Genomic DNA, 18,310 nt, shown 5'->3' with positions numbered 1-18,310 from the left:
TAACTTACTGTATGGAAGATTCGTTCATAGTGCATATGCTATAGGGATCTTTGTCCCCCTGTTGTAATTATGACTTGATGTAATTGTCATGAAATAAATTAGAAATATTTTTTGGTTATTATGGGAGCACATTACTTTTTAACAGTTGTTTCATAGATCTTTGTATATAAAGTCAATGTATTCAGCATATACAGATGGTAGACAATGGTTGTTATTCTTTATTTGGGTGTAAACTATTAACATGTATTTAATTAAGATAAAACTATGGTGTATAATTTACATTTTAGCATAAAATTTTTTTAAAGCAATGCACTTACAGCTGTATAATGAAAGAGTAATGAAAAATGTGAAAATCGAAAAAACTTTTATGACCTACTGTACAGTTGCATGATCTTTTGCATTAAGGTCACTTCTGTTAACGAGTATAGTGATGACTGTGCATTCTGTGGTTCTATAATGCTTTGTCATAGAACTGAACAAAAATTGTTTAGCAATTTCTTCCATCACGTCCATGACCTTTCCATAAATTATGTAATATTTGCAGTAATTTATTAATATCATGTATTTTGTGATTGGCATCTTTTAAGTGCGCAGCAAAGGCAAAAGTGCTGTTGTCATTGTCATGTGTTCTGTAAATCAGATGCTAATCTTCCTTTGTTGAATTGTGAATGAATGGCATTACTCTCTTCTGTTATGTCACTGAATAGGATTAAAATGTCGTTGACATACCTATACCAATAAAAGATTTCTTCAGGTCAGTCTGTTAAAAAACTTGTCTTCTAAAGTGTTAATGAAAATTATCAGCTAATGTACATGCTGGGCAAGAAACCATTCCAACCCCATTTTCTTAGAGATAAATTGTTTAGGAATGAGTAGCAGTTGTATGCAATGATTAATGATAGGAGTTCAGGAAGGAAGGTTAGCACCCGATTTAAAGAACACATGACAAGAAGTCACAAAGCTATTCCACCTTTCCGGCATACTTTACGATGCCAACCACAAAATACCTAATATTAATAAATCACTACAAACATTACATAATTTACAGATAGGTAAAGTCATGGATTTGGTGAAAGAAATAGAGATTTACATCCATCTAAAAGATCAGTTGAACAGAATGTTAAATGAACAAAAAGAAATAAAAAATCCTAGACAACTTTTCAACCGAATAGTAAGTCATGAAAGTTTTATTCAATTTCATGTTTTTCATTACACAGGTATGAGGTGGCAAAAGTCAAGGGATAGTGACATGCACACATACAGATGATGGTAGTATCACATACACAATGTATAAAAGGATAGAGCATTGGTGGAGCTGTCACTTGTATTCAGGTGATTCATGTGACTAAGGCCACACAATGGGAATTTACAAAATTTGATCTCGGAATAGCAGTCGGAACTACATGTGTGAGACAATCCATTTCGGAAATCATTAGGGAGTTCAATATTCTGTCCTCCACAGTGTCAAGGGTGTTCCGAGAATACTGAATTTCAGGTATTGCCTCTTACAACGGACAACTCAGTGGCTGACAACCTTCACTTAACGACCAAGACATCGTCGCCAACAGCTAACAGTACAATATCGCCTGCACCAATTCTCCTCGCCTCGTGACCGCATCAGTTGGACCCTAGAAGACTGGAAAACCAACTGCTGGTCAGATGAGTCCCAGTTTCAGTTGGTAAGAGCTGATGGCAGGGTTAGAATGTGGCACAGATCCCATGGACCCAAGTTGCCAACAAGGCACTGTGCAAGCTGGTGTGAGCTGTGTTTACATGGAATTAACTGAGTCCTCTGGACCAACTGAACCAATCATTGACTGGAAATGGTTATGTTCAACTACCTGCAGACCATTCGCAGCCATTGGCAAGTATTTCTCTGGTCCCAAGATTGTAATCCAGTTGACCTTCTGTGGGAACGTACCAATCATAATATTCTTTGTAATAATTCTGTCACGCACACTTTAACAGACGTGGGCAGCGCTGCAGATAGAATAGCTCCTGATACCTGTTGAGGTTTATCAGCAGTCAGATTTGAGTCACTCGTACTGCCACATGCACTGCAAACAATGGTTAATTTGGTTTCCAGAAGACAGTCATAATATATGATTCAACAGTACATATTCTAAAATACAGATAACAGTAGAATTTGACAATAGTTGACGTAAGCTTCTCATTTCTTAACAGGTTTACAGAAATGCCAAATTGTTTCCTAAAGCAGCTGGAACTTTTTGTGCACACAACTCGCGAAGTGGACACACTGTATTGAATAGCATAATTTCTAAGCACAAAAAGAATGAAAAGATGTTGGAAGCGTGAGTCTAAACAAAGAGTAATGAATGAAATGTATATGAATTGTCATTTCTAGCAAAAATAATTCAATTATATCATAAAAAAATTAATTGGATAGAGCATCTGGGTGAATGATTATGTCTAATAAGATACATGAAGAAATCACAATTATTTTGTTTTGTAGATGAACAAAGCCCCCTTTCTTTCTGATAAACATCACCACTTTCTGTAAAGAGTCAAATGCTATGGAATATTTTATGTAAATAAAGAAGTTCAATAATGGGTGCATTGTGGGTCATGGACATGGTAAATACACTGTCGAAAGAAGTGTGTAATAGCAGTAACTCTTTATGTAGAAGACTAGGTAAGAAATATGTAAATAAAAAAATATCTAAGATTAAACAGATGAACTCTGTGTTATTATTATGAAGTATTCATGAAACTGAATGTTAACTGGCCAAGTTTCCACACAAAGCAATCAATTGTTGTATAAAAAAGACTGAACTAACAGGTTTTTCAATTAGTAGTACCCTTTTGGGTTGAGATGGGTGTGGGGGCGAAGTAAAAGTGTTGTATTAATTCTCCAGGATATTTTGAATATAGTGACAGCAAAATTTGATACGTTTTTTGTATTATGTTACTCCTAATATCCAAATACAAAGAGCACATACTGCACAAACATTGCTATCCATTAGCAGAAATTGACAAACATTTCAGAATGGTATAAATAAGATGCAAGCAATGTTGATTAAATCACTTTTCTTGTTATGCGGGAAGGGAAGGGGCATTGGGGGACTGCAAGGGATATGTTCATCTCTCACATTTTAGTCCACTTTTCCTGTGAAAGGATATTCACTTCCTGTGCCCTCATCAATGACTGCTGGTCCTTGTGAAATTGACTCATCATACACATACATAAGGAACGGCCAAACATCACCATTATGACCTCTTCAACATTTCAAATGTTTCTGATGTGATATCAACACCTAGGTTACTTCACATTAGAAATTTTCTTATTAATTCCATAATGAAAAATATAAATGCCAAATGCTACACAAACCTCCTGGATCAAAACCTGTGACAAAAGAAAAATAATCATCTGTCAAGAGAATGGAACTGCACGAGAGAGAGACTTTTTTGCCAAAATGCAAATTGTTCACTTTTCTCTCATACCTCACTATACTTTTTATAGCTCCTTTCATAAATAGCTCCATCCTCTGAAAGGAAATAAGGGTAGGCTAGGTAGATTTATACAGGAGGGAAGGTGCAGTCAGACGCCATGTTGATGGAGGAGCCACCTATTCTGAGGATGAGGGGAGACTAAGACCTTTGTCTGTTTGTGAATGAAATGGTCACTGGAATCTATTAGGAGACTGCAAGACTGGATGGAAACCATTTTGTATTTTAAATTCTATAGTTTCAATTGCCTTTGATGCCACCCTGTTGATTGCTAATTCTTGCACCTTTACAGGCAGTTGACATTCCGTTACCAAGAGGTATTCAGAAATAAACATAACCACATCAGTTCCATATTTGCAATTCCTGATTCTACATATCACTGCAAAATCTAATTACCAACTTATTTATATTACGAAAATATGAATGTCCATAATAATATCATTGGACTGATAAAAAATCTACTCACCAAGCAGTGGCAGGAGGAAAACACACAAAAGTTTGAAAGCCAGTGGCTGCCACTCCTGGCAAAAGGGTTGAAGAGGAAGGAAGAGGGATGAAGGCAAAGGTCTGGTGAGGTTTAGGAAATGGGAACAGTTACAGAAAAGCTGCCCAGGATCTCGGGTCTGGGGAGACTTTATAGGCAAGGTGAGAAGGAACAACTGATTGTGACTCTTCAAGATTTCCCAGCAGATATGTTGTAAATAGTTTTCACGGGTTTGCCGCTGGGTGACATGGCGCAAATTCCACAATATTTCCTCAGAGCAACTGTCCAACATCTTCCGGTGGTTCAACCTTGCTGATCGCTAAGCACGACTGACGGTATCCGCATGTCGATACCCCATTTCTAGAATGCGCAGGTGCGGAAATCATGCATGCGCAATGATTTGCAGATAGATGGTGCCACATTCAAACTTCTTATTTCATGACCAATATTTTGAACAAGTGGACAGTGTCATAATGGGAAGCCCTGTGTCTCCTGTTGAGGACAATTATTATTTTACTGTGGACTTTGAAGAAAAAGCAAGTTCTCACTCTCAGTCCCTCTTGTTTCCTGCAGTATGTGGATGATACGTTTGTGGTGTGACCACATGAACTTGATACCCTACCTACGTTTCTTCAGCATCTGAATTCACTCCATCCAAATATAAACTTCACAAACAATGATGTTTTGGTACAAAGAAAAGCAGATGTAACCTTGGGACACAGCGTCTACGGCAAGCCATTGCATACAGACATGCAGGCCACAAGCTGCCATTATTCTGCACAATGTAAGTTAGTTTATAGAGCACAAGTGGAATCTGATCCTGAAAGCCTGTCAAGTGAAATACAACATTTGTAGACAGTGTTCCAACAGAATGGTTATTCTGAGAGACAGATATGTAATACATTCAGGCCCCAGTGAGTTCAATCTATTGAGCAGAATGAAGATATGAAGACACCTATCACTTTGGCCTTTTTGCCATATTTTGGTACCATGTCGTCAAGAATCGGAAGAGTCTTCAGAAGAAATGGCATTAAGTCTGTCTTTCAACCATAAGCAAAACAGAGAAACCTGTTGGGATCGGTTAAGGATGATCTTGGCCTGAGGAAATGTGGTGTGTACAAGATTGATTGTCAATGTGGGGCAGCACGTATAGGCCAGGCATATCGCACAATACAAGGACGGTGTGATGAGCACCAGTGTCGTACACGCCTTCGTCAACAGGAGAAGTTGGCAATTGTGGAACACTGTCTCAATACAGGCCATCGCATGATTTATGAAAAGACGGAAGTTTTATCCCCGGCATCCTCTTTCTGGGATTGTATCATTAAGGGAACAATAAATATTCATACAGCCAATAATCTCATCAACAGGGATGTGGGATTTCAACTGAGCATAGCTTGGAACCCTGCATTGGCTGCTATTAAATCATGACCGGAAATTACGATTTTTCGATAACAGATCCATCATAACGTTGGTCTAATACAGTTTTTAGAGTGTAACTTCTGGTTGCACTGTTAGTAAACACACATTACAGTACAGTGCAGCGCAGCGCAGGAGAGCCACTCTGATTTTTGGCAGAGGGCGTTTGAATATGATGCAAATCATTGCGCATGTGTGATTTCTGCGCCTGCACAATCTTCACGCGCGTTCTAGAAATGGGGTGTCGTGCATGCAGATACTGTCAGTCGTACCTAGCCACCAGCAAGGTTAAACCACCTAAAGATGTCGGACAGTTGCTCTGAGGAAATACTGTGGAAAGACTGATGGTTGGGGACTGCACCGGATGAGATTTGAAAACCTCAGAGGACAGGTTAGGATCATATTGTAGGGACCTACACAATCCTAACCTGTCCTCTGTAGAATTCCAGGCTCTTCATTCCCTAAAAACTGATGACTCCATCATCATCCTCCTACCAGACAAGGTATCTATCACTGTGGTACTTGGCCGATGGGAGTACGTAAGCAAGGGTCTACACCAGCTTTCCGACACTTTTACACACTGCATCTGCCATTAAGATCCCATCTCTGTGATACAAACTGACCTGCAGTCTGTCCTTAAAGCTCTGGCCCCTAACCAGGATTAACACCTCAGTCCACAGAACTTCCTATCCCACCAAAACCACACACTCCCATCTCTTACCTTCTTCCTACAGCCCACAAACACAATCACCCTGGTTGTCCCATAGTTCCTGGCTTCAAAGTACTCACTGAAAGTACATTTGCCTTAGTTGATCAACACCAGCAACCTACAGTACCAAGACTACCCTCGTATATTAACGAAACCCACCATTTCCTAGATCGTCTTAAATCCTTGCCCAGCCCACTCTCACCACACAGCTTGCTTGTCACCACTATACCACCTCTCTCTATACTAATTTTATTCACGTACATCATCTGTCTGCTGCTGAACATTACCTCAACCACCATCCATCTGATTCCAAACTATGATGTCCTTCTTGCTCACCTTAATCAACATCTATATTTACATTATTACTCTGCAATTCACAATTAACTGCCTGGCAGAGGGTTCATCAAACCACTTTCAAGTTACTTCTCTGCCACTCCACTCTCGATCAGTGCACGGGAAAAATGAACACTCAAATCTTTTCATATGAGCTCTGGTTTCCCCCATTTTATGATGATGATCATTTCTTCCTCTGTAGGTTGGTGCCAACAAAATATTTTCGCATTATGAGGACAAAGTTGATGATTGAAATTTCATGAGAAGGTCCAGCTGTAACGAAAAAGTCTTTGGTTTAACGTATGCCACTCCAATTTGTGTAGCATGTAACTTTATATTTACGAACAAATGTCTTACCTTAGAGGCGTAGACATACAAACAAACTGGGGGGACAGTCACGGGAACCAGAATGGCTCTTTCCTTTACCAGCCTTTTCATGGGTCACTTAGAGGGGGAACCCGTTAGCCTTCAACCCCAGGTTTGATTTTGATACATTGCTGACATCTTTACCATATGGACTTGGGCAAGGCTCACCTGTTAAAAAAATTTTGGAATCTCTACATATATTCTCCCAATTAAATTTCACATGGTCCTATTCTGAATCTCACCACTTTCATGCTGACATTCTCACCAAGGGTCAGCTATACCTTCAGTTAACATGAAACCCACTAACAAGCAACAGTACTCTCCATGTCAAACGTTCCTTCCCATCAGCCTTAGTATTCAAGGCAAATGTATTTTTTTCAGACGCAGACTCTTTGCAGTAACACACCACCATTCTCATCTCAGCCTTCACTGGATGTAATAACCACACTATCCTAGTTCAAAAGCAGATTTCCCGGCTGCAGCGAATCCTGGTACTGCTTATCCCTCTAAAAAGAACTAGGGAATACACCTCTAGTCACTCATTACTATCCTAATCTGTAATGTATTAATCAGCCACTTCAACAAGGTTATGACTTCCTAAAATCATGCCCTGAAATGAGGTCCATTCTGTCCACCACACCCACAATAACTTTTTGTCATTCCCCAATCTCCAAAATAGCCTGGCCAGATCCTATGCTCCTTCTGCAGCCATTTTCCTACCTATGGCCCCTACCCCGTGACCATCCGCCCTGTAAGATTTATCCTATGCTCCTTCCTGCCACCACCTATACCACCCAAGTAACTGGCAAAACATATACTATGAATGAAGCAGGCACATGTGAACCGACATATTGTATACTGCCTATTACGTAACAATATTTGTCTTTCTACAATGATATGACTGCCACCAAGTTGTGAGTTAGGACAAATGGACATAGACAGAAAGTGTATACTGACTACACACATATCCTATTGCAGAGTATGCTCTGCAACATGACAGTCATGACCCCAGTACCTATTTCACTGTACATGTCATACTGGATTCTCCCCTCTGACAACATTTTCTCTGGCTTTACAACATATTCTTGGTTCTCACCATACACGCAGCCTTAATACACGTCTCCGAATTTCTTTTCAGTAACTATTCCTTTCTTTGCTACCTTTTAGTTTTACATATCTTTTACTATCCGACCTGTTTATCTTTGCCGACTCCCTCACCTCACATGTCTACAATGTATAATGCACTTAGCCGCCTCCTCTTATTAACTCTTGCATAATGTTTTGTCAGTAAGCTCTGTCTTTTTTATTACCCTATTTTCCACATTTACACTTTCAAGATTTCAAATCTTGTGCAATACGGTCCCAACAACCAGTCTTTCCCTTTCATCCTGTCAGGTAAGTCCTCTCTGACCTGGGTTTCTGGGCAACTTTGTAATTGTTCTATTCCTAAACCTCACCAGTCCTTTTTCTTCATCCAGATGCCAGACTGAGGAGGCCATGCTCTGAAAGCTTGCACATTTCCTTAACTTTCATGTGTTTTCCTGCTGCTGCTTGATGAATAGATTATTTATCTATCGAGTTTATAATATATTTTCCAGTACTGATTATTTTTGTTGATATAAAGTCCAATATGCTTGCGAGAGAATAAGTCACTACCTGTAACGTATGTGAAGCAACCAACTCAAGACTGGATGCCCTCACTGGGTTTGGCATCCACTTATTCAATATAAACAATTGTTGTAACTGATTTTTCTGTTTGATGTTGTATGACTACAATAGTCTAAGAATTATTATATGCACCTCAGCTTACTTGAACATTTACAGCTTTGGTGAGAAGTTTGTATTACCTTTTAAATAAAATACATTAAAGATTTCCTTTACTTTCCCACATCCATGTGAACTATTTCATTTGAGGTCTATGGACGGTACATTAGCATATATTTTTTCAATGTAAAAATTAACTGTATGTAATTGTTTTCACAAGGTCCACATTCTTGACGATCTCCTCACTACGAGACCATGGAACAAAATGTACACATAAGATAATATTATGCTGCAGAGTGGAACACGAGATTTCAATCAGGAATACAGAAATTATGTTTGCATACTTTTTATACTGCAAAAAAATGAATCTCATTTTATATCATCATCATGGCTTGGACATCCATTAGCATTTTCTGCTATTTAAAAGAGAGAGAGGCTTACTGAGTGTGACTAATACACACTACAAATTGACAATGAGACAACACCAAGATTAATCACTAATATATTCAAGTTTTTGAACTATGTGTCAGCACATAGAGCTTTTTCCCTAAACACAGCATATTCTAACTGACCAAAACAGTCGCAAGTTATGTACAATTCTGCTCAACTTGCATTTTGTGACTTTTTATTGTATGTTGTAGGTATAACACTTCTGGTACAGCTAAGCACATATAAGGGCAATCAAAGAATCATGAAAACAATGCATTTTTACAAGGCACTGTACAAATATCCAACTTCTTAAATTATTATAGTGTGTGCAGAGGCCAAGGGAAAACATTGCTCTTCTCTGCTATCAAATTTTAAACATTTGTCAGTGCTCAAGTGTTCAATACACACATAAAAGTATTTTCTTGCATTTATTTTCGCTATGTTTATTAACAAAGGTATTTTTCACAACCCTGTCCAAATGTTCATCATTACAGACAACATCCTTACACAAATGCCAGACATTCTCATCACAGGCAAAAAATCATATAAATTTCTTTCAACTTCAACTATGTTTAGAAGCACAGAATACAATACAGGGTTAGAAAAAAAGTAGGTGAAATCAAATTCAGTAATAACTCAGCAAAATGTAGTTCTTTTTTGTACTTCTCAAGAAATGTTTGGCACTGTAACCTGTAACATATAAAAAACAAATATTTGTTTCATCAGATACAAGGAGTTATAGCTTATGAGATTTTTAACTGAATCTGAAATACTTGTAATAACTGCAAAATTAATTTGTACTATACAAATGTTTAGTAAATGTATAAGGAGATAAGGACACCTCAAAGTTACTGTATGTTGAAATACAGATGTAGGTCAAAACAAGGCATCTGCAATACTTTCAATGAAATATCTAGAAGGCATGAGAAAGACATTTCTTTTCAGTAGTAGGTTACCCCAATAAGTATCATTCAGAAACTTTAAATTTTACTGGGTTCAGGTATCATACTTGGGCAATGTGTGTGGTTCCTCTATTTTATACAGTCACAACTGCTTCGGAGAACTATACTGACTTAAGTATTGCATAAAAGCTAAACAACACTGTACAAAGTCTAGATGACAGGTATTTTCACACAGAAAGGTGACTTAACAAAACAGTTTACATAGTTTTTAATCAGTTTTCTAAAGTTAAATCAACTACAGGCTTAAAACAGTTTAATGTTAGTCACAGTCAAATAAAAGTTTGTTAACTGAAACATCCACAAAAATAAAATTATGGTCACACTATACAAAAACTACATTTGGCAATTGTGCATTTCTTCTCAGTTGCTGTTAATAAAAACATTATGTCACTGTTGACAGTGCCTTGGGTTGACTTAATCTTTGTAAGTCTGGGATCCCTAGGTCATAGCTAACATACATCACAAAATCTTCAAGAAATAAAGTGTATATGATGTGAGTATTCTGAGCCCTTGTGATTAAACTACGCAAAGGTGCAATGGCAGCCTAGATGTCTTTATCATTAATTTCTGTATGCTGCTTAATAGTGCTTTATGTGAGTACTGAAAATTTTCAGCTATACATTAAATATTTACATGTTTGTTACATCTGCAGGTCACTTTTAAAATGATAGTTGGTCCATACAAAGAACAAAATGCAAATGTCACTGTCTGAGTTAAGTTGCCAGTACTGTGTAGGGAAAATGGCACTTCCTTGCCCCATGTCTCCCTTCAGCAGTAATGCACAGGGTGAAGCTAATAATATGCCCTGTGATGTCACTCTCCAACAGGGTTAATGCAAACACATAAATAAATAAAAGTAGTATGTTTTCTTATGCTTCTGGCAAAGGGCTGCAAACTGTTTACTTAATTATGGAAAAATAAGAGAAAATTATGACAATAAAAACAAATATTCCTCCTCTTTCCATAAAGATCAGGTCATTAAATGTGAGCAATAAATGCCGCAAATACATTAAGAACAAAACAGCTGGATACATACAGAAGTAAAATGGAAAGATATTTCAAATGCAACCGAGGAAAATGTTTCAAGTTCCCAAAACCCCACATGAACTAATTTGCTCTGTTTGCCACTGTTACACTTTGCAGTTTTATTCCATGCTACACTGTGTACCACTGAAACATACACGTAATTTTCATTTTTCTTTCATTAACTAAGTCTTCAACTGCAACTAAGATTTTATTGGTCATGGTGATTCATCATCATAATTTTATTTTTATGAAGTGGGGCTCGCTCGCCACCCACCCACCCTCCGAAACGACTAATTTTATTTTTAGATGTTTTGGAACTGGGATCAGTCATCATCAACAGCTATTGCACTCTGTACAAAACATTATTAGTACTGGATGAACTTGTGATGCTAATGAACTGTTGAAGAAAGGCCATCACAAAACAATTATTAAACACCATTAACAATAAAAATAGTTCCTATGCTCAAACTGTGTATGTCAACTCTATGACCACTAATGTTTATTCATATAACACAGTAAATTATGATATGCATCAATGCATGTTTTCCTTCCAATTAATCATAGTTCCCCATAACTCTGAACCTGTCATGTAACTATGATTCAAGTTGTCAGTATCAAATTATATTGTTGTGTAGACCTGTACAATTGTTGTCTGCATTTGGAAGTGAGATAGTTGCTGAACTCCATGAAATTACTATATCATCACAGTTGGAAATTGTCATCTGCTGTTGAACTTTCTTGGGGAATTAACGTGATTTTAATTTTGTTGCAAACCTTTGTGTGACCATAAATGGGTAAGGAAATTTACATAATACTGTGTACAATCTCATTCTGATTATTTAGTAATTATCTCTGACAGATATTTGTAATACATTTGCATTAGGGCCTACACAATATTTTATAAGAAATTTAAATTTGAGATGAAAATATGGCCCAAAATTTCCATCTACGGACTGTTCATGTTAAATCATTTTACACTGCTGGTACAGTATTTAAATACCTGATATTACAATAGCTCTTTTTAACACAAACTGTAGGTTATACTGATACTGCAGTAAATAATGAACATCAAAAGAGAATATGTGGGAGTCCATATCACCCTAATGCCACGGATACAATGGACCTTATGTTTATGAGAAGTAATCGACATGGGCAAAAAAAAAAAAAAGTTGTCGAAACTGTGGATTTGGCCTAAAGAAAGGGATATTCTTTACGTACAATGAATCTGATGTAATTTGCATAATCCATCCCAGCCCCTCCAGTTAAGTGGTCCAACAAAAGAGAATTCTATTCTGTAAAAGAATGCAAAGGTGTGCAGGGCCAATGGACAACAAAATACCATCATAAATCTTCATCTTTAAGATGGGCATGCTGCAGCAGAGAATGTCAGATCAAACAATCTGTAAAGAAGAGCATGCAACGAACAATGTGAGTCAACCATTGGACAATCAAAACTAAGCTCCATGTGATATCCTTACCCAATGATGATGATGATGATGATGATGATGATGATGAGGTCCCATACTCCGAGGAGCACAGGGGACGGTGCAGGAGACCCACACCGCTGTATTCGGCAAGGTCCTAGTGGAGGTGGTTTGCCATTGCCTTCCTCCGACCATAATGGGGATGAATGATGACAATGCAGACGACACAACACCCAGTCATCTCGAGGCAGGCAAAATGCCTGACCCCGTCAGGAATTGAACCCGGGGCCCCGTGAATGGGAAGCGACAACGCTACCATAACATCTACTCTATGGAACACACAAGTAATGTGTAATGTCACTAATTACTCACATATCACTTGTACATAAGTTAAAGATCTGGTTCCATCTGTCCTTCCTACATACAGTACCAAAGATGAAACTTCCTGGCAGATTAAAACTGTGTGCCCGACCGAGACTCGAACTCGGGACCTTTGCCTTTCGCGGGCAAGTGCTCTACCAACTGAGCTACCGAAGCACGACTCACGCCCGGTACTCACAGCTTTACTTCTGCCAGTACCTCGTCTCCTACCTTCCAAACTTTACAGAAGCTCTCCTGCGAAACTTGCAGAACTAGCACTCCTGAAAGAAAGGATATTGCGGAGACATGGCTTAGCCACAGCCTGGGGGATGTTTCCAGAATGAGATTTTCACTCTGCAGCGGAGTGTGCGCTGATATGAAACTTCCTGGCAGATTAAAACTGTGTGCCCGACCGAGACTCGAACTCGGGACCTTTGCCTTTCGCGGGCAAGTGCTCTACCAATTCGCAGGAGAGCTTCTGTAAAGTTTGGAAGGTAGGAGACGAGGTACTGGCAGAAGTAAAGCTGTGAGTACCGGGCGTGAGTCGTGCTTCGGTAGCTCAGTGGTAGAGCACTTGCCCGCGAAAGGCAAAGGTCCCGAGTTCGAGTCTCGGTCGGGCACACAGTTTTAATCTGCCAGGAAGTTTCATATCAGCGCACACTCCGCTGCAGAGTGAAAATCTCATTCTAGTACCAAAGATTTGTACAATACACATTGCAATGAATTGCAATTTAAGTTTTTACTGCTTAACTTTCTCTTGTAAAATTAAGATACAGTGTCACAACCATGGAATATAGCTGCTGCATCTCATCATAAAAATATGACCAATAGCAAAAAATTTTCAGTATAATGAAACTCTGCAACAGCCATGTAACTGAGATTTTATTTTATTTTGAAGGCTACCAGTTTCGCCATTCCACTATGCCATCTTCAGGCCCCATAAGCATTACTCCAAATAAACAATAATGTCATATAGTGCCATAAAACCCTGGATGTCATGAATTCGATCATTTTACTAGTGCTTCACTCGAAGGCTTGATAGGAAGTCTTCAAATGAAGGACTACTGAAATGATTGAATTCATAGCAACCAGGGCTTTGTGTTGCATTGAAATTGGCAATTAATTAACTAGCGGATGTCCCCTATCCATGGTGGATCAACAGAGACTAGCAATAAAAGTCACATTATCCAAAAGTAATGACTGAATGGTTACCATACAATAAAATGTCCAATGTATTGCGAATGTCAAATGTCAGTTGAAGGTACTGCAGCTGATGAACTACAAGCTACTTAATTCATGTAATTCAAGGCAACAATATGACTTCTCTGCAAAATGAAAGTTAGTCTCCATTAACCAAATGCAATTTCAACATCATAAACACTTATTTGTCTTTCACTCTCATCTGTATCAGTTATCACATTTCATTAATTATCTCTGTCTCTGGTTCTAATAATCACTCACACTGTTAAGACTTTTTAAAACGATCTGCTGCTAATCCTTGCATTTGGTTAGTTGATTCTCTCACTTGCACCTTATTCTACCCAGGTATCAACAGTGCCATAATGTTTCTCAGTTGCATTAAATCAACACTACATTCTATTGGTTCCAGGTAGTTCAGTAACAAATGTATTAAACAAGATTAACTGATATGAGATCTTTAATACTGTATGGTGGTTATTATTAAAAATGTGAGAAGAGGGGACACTCCCAGTTACGTTACATTACTGATCTTCTTCTTCCACAGGAAATGGTTTACTCTAGACCCAAAGACTGGTGACCATTAAAAAAGAGGAAAAAATACTGTAAAGTCAACCCTGGTTTAGTTTATTTCTATATTCAGCATGCAGATAGTTAGTGTAGCTGCACAAAACTTCTCTAAAACACAATATAAAAATAATTTACAAAATCACAATTAAGTACTGAGGTGCAGTGTCTGTGAGAAGTTCATCACAACCTTGTAATTAATGATAAAGCATCATCTACAGCAACGCTAACCTATCACAATACTCCATCAACTGGACACATCTCATCTAATACTGACTGAACAAAGGATAGCACAACCTGTTAGCTAAGCAGACATTAGTACTGAAGTTATTTTACAGCAGGTTATCTGTATGTCACATGGATATGGCACTACGCCGCACAGCAGCACTCAATAGTGGGTTTGGATCTGGTTCCTCTGTAATAACATTCACCTTTACCCATTCACGGTTTGCGCTAGATTTCCGTAGCGCATCTATGACCGCTTGCACATACAAACCATCTTCAAATGTTGCTGCCAGTGCAACGGGCTCCTTCACCCATCCACTCTTGTCTTCAACAGGCAGAAATGCTTCTCTAAGAGCACTAATCATCTTAAATAATCCTTTCATGTATGGGCGTGGGATCACACTTATTGCAGCAGCATTAATAGATCCTCCACGCTGTAAATCTTCCACGTCCAAATATATGACTTCTTCCTTAGCTGCACCAGATTTGTACCCATACAAGTCTCCACCACGCACCATTAAATGTCCTTCACGCCCACAAACTAAAACTTCCTGGCTAAACGTTCCTGGAAGATGATTGTTAAGTGTTGCAGTGACAAGTGTGCCACCACTCATCTCCATCTGAAAGGCACAGAAGTCTGGACTAGAAATCTGCCTTATGCCACGCACATAATCTGTGTTCTTCGTGAAAGTTCGAACAAGGCCATGGACACGTGAAGCCCTCTGACCAGTCAGATGTGACACAAGGTCAATTACGTGGCTACCCACAAGAGTTAATATACCTCCACCCATTGTATCATCACATAACCAATCATAACCATCGTGAAGAAGGCTTCCCATCTGCACACGTACGTCGCAGACGGTTATTTCATTCTCACTGCCTAGGTACCCATCAGCAATAGCTCTCTTCATCTGGGAAAATGCGGGAAGAAATCTTAAGCTGTGGTTAACAATGGAAATAAGCGACGGATAATACTGTGCTGCTCGTACCATCTTCAATGCTTCGCTTTGACATAGCCCGGTTGGTTTATCACATAGCACATGTTTCCCAATACCCAGAGCTTTAACAGCAATTTGTGCATGAAGGTTTGGTGAACACATGATAAATATAAGATCAACGTCCTTTCGCAGCAGCACATCATCGATTTTGTTAGTGTAAAACGGTATCTCAAGTTCCTTAGATACTTCTTCAGCAGCAGTGAGTGTTCTACCCCATATTGCTTCTATCTTGAAGCCCTTTTCTCTCAAAAATGGAACAATAACTCGCACAACGTTACCCGTTCCAAATACTCCAATACCGGGCAACATCTTCCAAGGCAAGTACACTTCATCAGCCTTCCTCTCAAGTTGCGCGAAATATTGACGGACTCATGTTTTACTGTATTTATGGCAGGATTCTTCTTGCACTCACAATCGTAACTTCCCGAACTAAACAATTTACACTTTGACAGCTCGTGTACAAGTCAATAAACAAACATCTCAGAGATTCTAAGTAACGAAGTTCGCGTAAAAAATAAAAGTAGGAGCAACTGTTCAGCAATGAAACATTAAAAAATATTTCTTCATGTATTAATTTGATAGTGATTTATTAATCTGATAATAATCAGAAAGTATTTGACCAGATTTTACAATTTATGTAAACCGCGAAGTCCAACTTCAACAAATGACGTAACATTCTTATACGCTAACCTCGTATTTCCCCAAAATTTTCGAAATGAGTATCTACGAAGCTTCACCAACTATCAACGAGAGAAAATTAGGAATAAACCGAAACAGCGAATGTTTTCCATCAACTGAGAAAAAATACGTCTAAGAACTGAACTGATTAATTGAAGAAATGTTAACATTTTATGCCCCCATCAACATTGTGGTCATTACACGCCCTAGCTTGGATCGGATACAACGGAACAGAGCAGATATTTGTTTATGCCCTTTCCAAAGGAATCTCCATGACTTCCTTTGAAGTTATTTGATTCTTTCATTCATGTATTTAACTCACTGTCTGTTAAGCCAGGGTATATTCATGCCGTCTGTCACGTCACATTACATCCATTCACTTAGCCTATCTCGGTAGAAAGCATTGACTGTCTTGTCTCACAGCGGGATAAACCTGTTAACAGTTATGGCAAATATTTTTGCAATTAAAAACAGTTAACTTAGCTGTTTTCCATGAGTCTTGTTTTCATTTGAATGATTCTTATAGCCCTATGGCAGCTGCTCAAACAAACCTAGGTTAACCTACAGTTCACAAAACTTAGTTCATTTTGACATCATAAGCAATGATCGAATAACATAGGAACTGGTGTCGATTTCCATTAGCATCTGATGTGAGGTGCTTAAGAGATGCCATTCTGAATACTTTAGTTGATAGTTTTCGTATCGTAATTTGTATACTATGAAAGTATGCCATTCATGGCAATGGCACAGTGAAGATTTACAAAAACAAGTCGTTCTTCATACAATTTGTTATAATTATCGTCATGTGAATTGTCAGCAGTTAAAGATTTCATGACATCTAAGTTATAGAACAAAATTTTCAATTGCGGAAGTTCATTGTGATGTAGTGGTTATGAGTGTGAAGTTATGAAGTGTAAAGTAGCGGGGGTCAGTCCTGCCATTACCAATTTTTTTTCTCCTTCACATTTCTAATAGATATTGGACCTTCCTTATTAATTTCACATAAGTATGTTGTGTAATACTCTATGTTACGTACATCTCTTGGGAGTGAACCGACAATAATTTACAAACTAGGCATGAAATGCGGAAATGCGAGTAAGTATTCAAAATATGCCGATCATCTGGTGAAACAAACTACGCCCAAAATAAAAAGAACGGGAACGACTGACACATTTGAAAAAGAATTAAGAAATAACTTAATCTTAACTATCTATAGTGTATAAAGGAAGACTAAGGCTCTAGTTCTTTTAGAACACTTCATTTCCTGGCAACAATGCTTTCATTTAAGTATATCTTTAATACCGACATGTTTTCGAGAGATCCTCAGCGTGCTGGTCGTTTGAAACAGCAATGGCTACCCGCTGTTTCCAATTACAGACCAATTCCTGAAAACAGCCCTCGTAGTTTTTAAAAATAAACTTATGCTGTTGATACATGTTAATGAACACCATTATATATACGAAAAACCTAAATCAGGATAGTTCTACAGAACAATTCCAACCTCCTGACACATTTCAGCCTAGTGAAAAGGGTCTCGACACCCTACTCCTATAAGGAAATGTCGCAAAATTGGTCTTTATATCCAATGCTGAAATCCTTAACACCCTCTTTCATTATGTTCTAATACTCAGTCATGACGAAATGAAAACAAAGAAAAGCGAAACGAAACAAGTGATACAAAAGCACAGTGCAAAATGTGTCCCATGTGTGAGAGAGGTTCACATCAAAAGATCACAGAAGTAGATAGCCACTCCTGAAGTCTTTGATACTGTATGTGACATCAAATTGCCATCATGTGTGCATGAGGTGGGGCAAATGAGATGTACAGGCGCTGTGGCATGTATCATGGCATATGATCCTGCAGGGCTTATGACTCACAGCATCTGTCTCCAGCAAAGAGC

The 18,310-nt window shown here is 38.4% G+C and overlaps 1 protein-coding gene across 2 annotated transcripts; it reads right to left on the bottom strand.

Annotated features, from left to right (window-relative positions):
* Nucleotides 1-9,146: 9,146 nt before the first annotated feature.
* Nucleotides 9,147-16,207, bottom strand: LOC126252554 (glucose-fructose oxidoreductase domain-containing protein 2). 2 transcript variants are annotated; one of them, XM_049953455.1, is made up of 2 exons: nucleotides 14,940-16,207; nucleotides 9,147-9,662 (listed from the first exon to the last, which is right to left on the bottom strand). In XM_049953455.1, exons 1-2 carry the CDS (start codon nucleotides 16,038-16,040, stop codon nucleotides 9,639-9,641), a joined length of 1,125 nt encoding a protein of 374 aa, XP_049809412.1. In that variant the 5' UTR covers nucleotides 16,041-16,207; the 3' UTR covers nucleotides 9,147-9,638. The 2 variants fall into 2 exon arrangements, with proteins under 2 accessions (XP_049809412.1, XP_049809411.1); XM_049953454.1 differs by lacking the exon at nucleotides 9,147-9,662 and having other exon boundaries at nucleotides 13,439-16,207.
* Between the last annotated feature and the right edge of the window lie 2,103 nt (nucleotides 16,208-18,310).

The sequence above is a fragment of the Schistocerca nitens genome, chromosome 4 (assembly GCF_023898315.1).
Source record: "Schistocerca nitens isolate TAMUIC-IGC-003100 chromosome 4, iqSchNite1.1, whole genome shotgun sequence".
NCBI lineage: Eukaryota > Metazoa > Arthropoda > Insecta > Orthoptera > Acrididae > Schistocerca > Schistocerca nitens.
The sequence above is the reverse complement of the archived record's forward strand: the minus strand, read 5'-3'. Positions and strand labels throughout refer to the sequence as shown.